The sequence below is a fragment of the Leptodactylus fuscus genome, chromosome 9 (assembly GCF_031893055.1).
Source record: "Leptodactylus fuscus isolate aLepFus1 chromosome 9, aLepFus1.hap2, whole genome shotgun sequence".
Lineage (NCBI taxonomy): Eukaryota > Metazoa > Chordata > Amphibia > Anura > Leptodactylidae > Leptodactylus > Leptodactylus fuscus.
The window spans coordinates 74,143,810-74,151,134 of NC_134273.1; the positions used below are offsets into that span (position 1 = coordinate 74,143,810).

Consider the following 7,325-nt stretch of genomic DNA (forward strand, 5'->3'; position numbering starts at 1 on the left):
TTTCTCAGGTACGTTTTGGCAAACTCCAGCCTGGCTTATGTCTCTGGGTAAGAAGTGGGGTCTTCCTGGGTCTCCTACCATACAGTCCCTTCTCATTCAGACGCTGACACTGGATAGTACGGGGTGACACTGTTGTACCCTCGGACTGCAGGGCAGCTTGAACTTGTTTGGATGTTGGTCGAGGTTCTTTATCCGCCATCCGCACAATCTTGCGGTGAAATCTCTCGTCAATGTTTCTTTTGCGTCCACATCTAGGGAGGTTAGCCACAGTGCCATGGGCTTTACACTTCTTGATGACACTGCACATGGTAGACACTGGAACATTCAGGTCTTTGGAGATGGACTTGTAGCCTTGAGATTGCTCATGCTTCCTCACAATTTTGCTTCTCAAGTCCTCAGACAGTTCTTTGGTCTGCTTTCTTTTCTCCATGCTCAATGTGGTCACACAAGGACACAGGACATAGATTGAGTCAACTTTAACCCATTCCAACTGGCTGCAAGTGTGATTTAGTTATTGCCACCACCTGTTAGGTGCCTCAGGTAAGTAACAGGTGCTGTTAATTACACAGATTAGAGAAGCATCACATGATATTTCAAACAGTGCCAATACTTTTGTCCACCCCCTTTTTTATGTTTGCTGTGGAATTATATCCAATTTGGCTTTTTGACAATTCTTTTTGTGGTTTTCCATTGAAGACAAATTAAATGAAGATAATAATACCAAAGAATTTGTGATTACAATCATTTTATGGAAGAAAATGAGTATTTTCTGACAGAATTGCAGGTGTGCCAATACTTTTGGCCAACACTATCTCTAACATAGGGATGACTGAACCAGTTCTCATTACGAATTTTTCAAAAGTGGTGGGCTCCTGCAAACTAGAAATACTCTAAAGACCCCAGAATATGATAAGCAGATGCCCAGGGGAGGTGAGTAAACATAACAAACTGGGTTACTCAACTTCCCTGGACTCTGGCAGTGGTCCCCATCCTCTTCAGTCTCCTGAATGACATCAGGACGGTGATTTGGCATCAGCAGTCATACCAGTGTCATAATGTATAGACACAAGACACTGGTGTGACCCAATCGGAGGCCTTTGTGGTCCCTGACATCATTCACGAGGCTGCAAGAGGCCTCAAGAAAACAGGGACCCAGGTAGGGAGGTAGGTCTGTTTGTTATGTTTACTCACCTCCCCTAGACCTCTGAAGAGACCCCAAAGTATAACAGCAGTTCCGTTTCAGACATCATTGGTCTAAATGAAACCTCTGAGCGAACTTTGAAAATATTTGTGAGACGAATCTTGCAAGGTTCACCTCCCATGCTCCGATGGAGGACTTAACTCTAACACCGGTGCTGATACATGTCAGATTTTAACAGGGACAAATGTGCAATTACTTGCTGCTGAGCCCCTGTGCAGCCTTAGACAAGACTTCGACATCTCTAACTGGTCCTGTCAGTCTCACATGAGCAGCAGCAATGAAAATGTTGTGAAAAACAGATACCATACATAAGAACTTAGACAGAAGATACGTATTCAGTAACTGAATCATAGCATGTAAAAACAAGAAAATCTTTCAGAAGAATTTCCTGGGAGCCATATAAAGCTTGGGTGAACGCAACTTACAGTCTATGGGGTCCGTGTGCTTGTCAATGCGTTTGGTATTCCGTTCGGGGGGTCCCCAAGCGAACTCCCCCAACAGAATACCGAACGCAGACTGGTAATAAGACACACTATCTATGTGTCCTTCCCAATAAAACATACAGTAGTAACCATGTTATACACAGCAGAATATTAGAACAATAATTGACTTATCAGTCAGTCAAGTCTCCACGTTGTCCTGTTATTTAGTCATATCTGTTTACTGGAAAGCTGAGCGACCACTTGTCACCCTGCTCTACCAGCAACCCGAGAAGTGAGTGTGCCTAGTGATAGGTGACATTACAGCAGGGCAGACGTGAAATTCTTAGGACTTATTCACACCTCCATGTTACAGGGATGGGTGATGTTGATGATACCCTGAAAATAAGTAGGATGCGTGCAGGGGCCACTATGGGGGATAATACTGTGTGCAGGGGCCACTATAGGGCATAATACTGTGTGCAGGGGCCACTATGGGGCATAATACTGTGTGCAGGGGCCACTATGGGGCATAATACTGTGTGTAAGGGCCACTATGGGGGATAATACTGTGTGCAGGGGCCACTATGGGGGATAATACTGTGTGCAGGGGCCACTATGGGGGATAATACTGTGTGCAGGGGCCACTATGGGGGATAATACTGTGTGCAGGGGCCACTATGGGGGATAATACTGTGTGCAGGGGCCACTATGGGGGATAATACTGTGTGCAGGGGCCACTATGGGGGATAATACTGTGTGCAGGGGCCACTATGGGGGATAATACTGTGTGCAGGGGCCACTATGGGGGATAATACTGTGTGCAGGGGCCACTATGGGGGATAATACTGTGTGCAGGGGCCACTATGGGGGATAATACTGTGTGCAGGGGCCACTATGGGGGATAATACTGTGTGCAGGGGCCACTATGGGGGATAATACTGTGTGCAGGGGCCACTATGGGGGATAATACTGTGTGCAGGGGCCACTATGGGGTTTAATACTGTGTGCAGGGGCCACTATGGGGCATAACATTGTGTGCAGGGGCCACCATGGGACATAATACTGTGTGCAGGGGCCACTGTGGGGTATAATACTGTGTGCAGGGGCCACTATGGGGGATAATACTGTGTGCAGGGGCCACTATGGGGAATAATACTGTGTGCAGGGGCCACTATGGGGCATAATATTGTGTGCAGGGGCCACTGTGGGGTATAATACTGTGTGCAGGGGCCACTATGGGGGATAATACTGTGTGCAGGGGCCACTATGGGGGATAATACTGTGTGCAGGGGCCACTATGGGGAATAATACTGTGTGCAGGGGCCACTATGGGGCATAATATTGTGTGCAGGGGCCACCATGGGACATAATACTGTGTGCAGGGGTCACTGTGGGGTATAATACTGTGTGCAGGGGCCACTATGGGGGATAATACTGTGTGCAGGGGCCACTATGGGGAATAATACTGTGTGCAGGGGCCACTATGGGGCATAATAGAGCGCACAGGAATGAATAGGAGGGGGCTAGTCGAGGTCTTCGGTGTCAGTTGGGGGGGGGGGGATGTCAAAAGTTTGCCACGGGGTCTCGCCATTCCTAGTTACGCCACTGTGTATATATATATATATATATATATATATATATATATATATGTATATAGGTATTATAGTCCGAAAAATACGGTATATATATATATATCGTCACATATCCATCTAGTCATAGGTGTTTAATTATAGCCCACTATATAATATATAACACCCTGAGGATACGTGTACGCGACCATAGCGAGAAATACTGATCTGCAAAGAACAATCACGGATCCGCAAAGACTTGTATGATCCCCTACACATGTGTGTGCACCGCAAATGGGCCCTGAGGTTAGTGATCTTAGTCTTGCCCCATATCCTGGGTCAGTGACTGGCAGGTGCCAGCCTGTGCCCCCTCCTCCTCCCCCTGGGCACTCTATGGGCTGGGGTCACGTGGTACCTGGTACTCCCCGCAGCAGCGCGACATGGTGACAGCCGGGGGCCTCCTCAGCCGGACTCACCGGACCGCGGCCAGGCAGCAGCACGACATGTCCCGGACACCTCCCTGCAAGACACAGGACACCATTACAACTCCAATAACAAGCAGAGCCCGCCGGGAACTCCCCGAGTACTTACAGCAAGTTCTAGTCCAGGCAGAGTATGGCGTCAGCGGGCACCGAGAGGCAGCATGAGGGGGGAGAGATAGCAAGTCCTTGTATAGGCAGGTGCGGGCACACGGGGCAGATGACACAGGGGCCGCCCCTCCCACTGCCCGGCCGCCAGGTGAAGAAGAACTGCCCAGGACTATGTGCAGCCGGGGACAGCAGTGCTAGGTGTGGGGAGAGCGCCATCTGCTGGGGCCCCGCGGTACTGCACACTGTAGTGCTCCCTCCATTGTGGACTCTCTCACTCACCTTTGTACCTTCTTTCCTCACACACACTTATAAACAGTTGTGGCTTTTACTCCAATGTGGCTGTAAAGCGTAACAATGATCTCACAGTCATATTGGGTCAGGCCGCCAATACCGACAGATATTTATCATGTAGATGGCGATCCTGTAGATGGTTTATTCCCTTTGTAAATCTACAAAAAACACTTTATCGTTTACTCCAAGCGGTCTTAGACTATAGAAAGACATTGTATGCCACTGTACACATTGCACACGAGCCTGCGGTCAAATGTATACACTCACGTATACGCCTAGCGAAAAATGGACAGGGGATTTGCACACAGGCCCTTGGACCCTTAGGGGGCCCCTAGGTTCTCCAAATATGAGGAGAGCAGCACTATTATCAATACACTATAGATGGGGGTCGGGTAAAGATTTGGCATCAGGACCCAGGAACTTCATGTTACAAAGGAGGCCCTATGTAATGGAAAGTGTAAAAAAATGGGAAAACCGGACAGGCGGAGGGCACCGGACAGGCGGAGGGCACCGGACAGACCGAGGGCACCGGACAGATGGAGGACACGGGACAGATGGAGGAAACTAAATAGACACAAGACACTGAACAGACGGAGGACACAGACAGACGGAGGGAGGACACCGGACAGATGAAGGACACTGGAAACCAAAACGTATACGCTGGGAGCTTTTTTTCAGCATATAGGCACAGTGTGCATGGAAGTATTGGTTATTAGAAAGATCAAGATTAGATAAAATAATCCTCTAATAGTCCCACCATGAGGAAATTCAGTGTGATACAGCATCATAGATACATAGTAGTAGTATATAGCAAGAGAAAACACATACAAGCCAATAGCAGATTGAACAAAGGCTGTAACAAAGCCTCCACATGTCCACAAGAAAAAGAAATTCCAGTCAGCCGACCGCAGGTATCTTCCAAGCATAAACAATAGATGCCAAAATATTCCCTTGAAAGAAGGAGTCCGCAATTTCATGCAAGTTTTGTCTGTCTCTCGTTGTTCACGCTTCCCTTATGTTATGGGGGATGGTAACAAGGCTATAACAAAGCCTTCACATGTACACAGGAAATTCTATTTAGCCGACTGCAGGCATCTTCCAAGCCTAAGCAATAAACACAAAAGGATACCTTAGAAAATATCCACAGGTTTTTTTCATTCCAAATAGGTAGTCATAGTGCAAGGGTACCTGAGTAGAGGATCCTTTAAGATACAGACAGAGTGAGAGTGAAAACGGAAAGATAGGGTCGCTCTCAGCTTGGAGCTTCTGTATTAGGCTGGCACTCACATGCCGCCATCTTGGAAAAGAACCCAGCAATGTCAGAATTCACATATGGCATATTTATTGTAGAGAATTTCCTTGTCTCATTTAGCTGAATCAAATTTGCAGAAATCCATCTGCTCTGCCAAAACAACCCATCTCTGATGAATGGAAGGGATTTTTAATCACCACATTTTACTCACCAAATCTGCTGTGTGTGAATCTGACCTGAAGGGAAGGGTTTGTGTTGTAGGATGTTTTAATAGGTGAAAGGAAAGAACGCTGATAAAATGCTGAGTTTATGACTACATAACATACGGTTACCACGTGCAAACTATTACTCATAATGACAGCGGCTACAGGACGCGTGCAGGAAATAAACCGTGCAGATTACATGCCAATTATAAATATATACAGCATGACGACCGTGGGCAAGATCCGTGTGCTATCCTTGTTTTTCGCAGATAGTACACTGACCCATTCATTTCTATGGGTACATGCACACCACCATGTTTTTCACTGTCTGCATGCCGTGATTCCACACTGAATCAGATAGAACATATCCTATTCTGTTCAGTTTTGCAGAACGGACTCACCTATGGGAGCCTGAAAACCTAAGACGGCACACGGATGTACTCAGTGTGACATCCATTTGCAAGGACACGCTAGGGATATCATTAGATGTCACCTGTGCAGGTTTGAGGGATAGGGGAAGATCGAATCCCGATCGGCGATCGAGCAAATTTCACGATTGGGATCGGCTGGAAAATTTTAATCGGATTTTAAAAATGATCCTGAAATCTCAAGATCAGCTCAGTCCTACCCCTGTGTTTTTTATGGTGGATCTGCAAACTAGGATCACACACCAATGACACAATGAAGACACTCTGTCAGTTTTTATGGACATACTTCTCTGATGCTGAAGACGCACTGAAGACTCTCTGCACGCAAAAACTGAAGACTAATTATTAGTCTGGTGACCGCAAAATATACAGTCGTCTACAACTAGCCTAAGGCCTTGTTCGCACTCTCAGGAATCTATCAGGATGTGTGAGCACAAGTTTTCAGTCTACTGGAAATAGGATATATTATACCCCATTAACGTGTCTGAGTATAGAGCAGCTGAAAAAACAAAACAGAACCTCTGCAAAAACCCGATGCAGAATACGGTACATGCTCATGTAATGGCAGCTGCCACCCTGGCGAAAATCCGCCTGCACAAGGCCTCCAATGATGGCACAATTACATTATATAATGGCGAGACCGCTGCCAGTTCCATGCACCTGCCATAATGTGAGATTTCACCTGCTGCAAAAATTGTAATTTAGACAGCTTAGTGAGGAGGCCCAACGCACGTCTAAGGGTGCACACGGAGGAAATGGCACTGAATTTGGTGTGGAATCCGCGTCAGATTCAGCGCTAAAAAGCCTCCCACAGTCAATGGGAGGCTTTTTTTTTTAAGCGCTGAATCTGACACAGATTCCACACCAAATTCAGCGCCATTTTCCTCTGTGTGAAGGCACCCTAAATGATGTGGTTTCTGCAAATGGCTGACAGGTCACCAATATCTAAGGCTCAGTTCACATCTGCGCCCAGTCTCTGTACAGGGATTCCATTTGCCTCTCCACATTTTTCAGCATTTTTGTGCAGAAACCGAATGGAAACCACACAGAACCCGTCATCAGGGTTTTTATACTGATGGCCAGATTAGAGTCGGGAAGGAATTTTTTCCCTGAAATTGGGCAATTGGCATGAGCCTCATGGGTTTTTTTTGCCTTCCTCAGGATCAACACTGTAGGGATTGTAGGATTATAGGTTGGACTTGATGGACTGATGTCGTCACCCAACCTCATCTACTATGTAACAGTTTATGGGGTCCGAGGGTTTCCTAAGGTAACCACTTTTTTAGGCGGATTAGGTTTCCATTTCAGGGGGTACCCAAGCGGACTCCCCAAATGAAAAACCCATGTGCAGATGTGAACCAAGCCTCAGT

The 7,325-nt window shown here is 46.8% G+C and overlaps 1 protein-coding gene across 1 annotated transcript in view; it reads right to left on the reverse strand.

Annotated features, from left to right (window-relative positions):
- Positions 1 to 3,911, reverse strand: part of SLC44A3 (solute carrier family 44 member 3) — a 51,674-nt gene extending 47,763 nt beyond the window's left edge. The window contains exons 1-2 of the mRNA XM_075286771.1: positions 3,783 to 3,911; positions 3,607 to 3,711 (exon numbers count right to left, since the gene is read on the reverse strand). Of these exons, the coding sequence (XP_075142872.1) occupies positions 3,607 to 3,633 (27 nt within the window). The 5' untranslated portion in view covers positions 3,634 to 3,711; positions 3,783 to 3,911. The remainder of the gene's footprint in view (positions 1 to 3,606; positions 3,712 to 3,782) is intronic.
- Between the last annotated feature and the right edge of the window lie 3,414 nt (positions 3,912 to 7,325).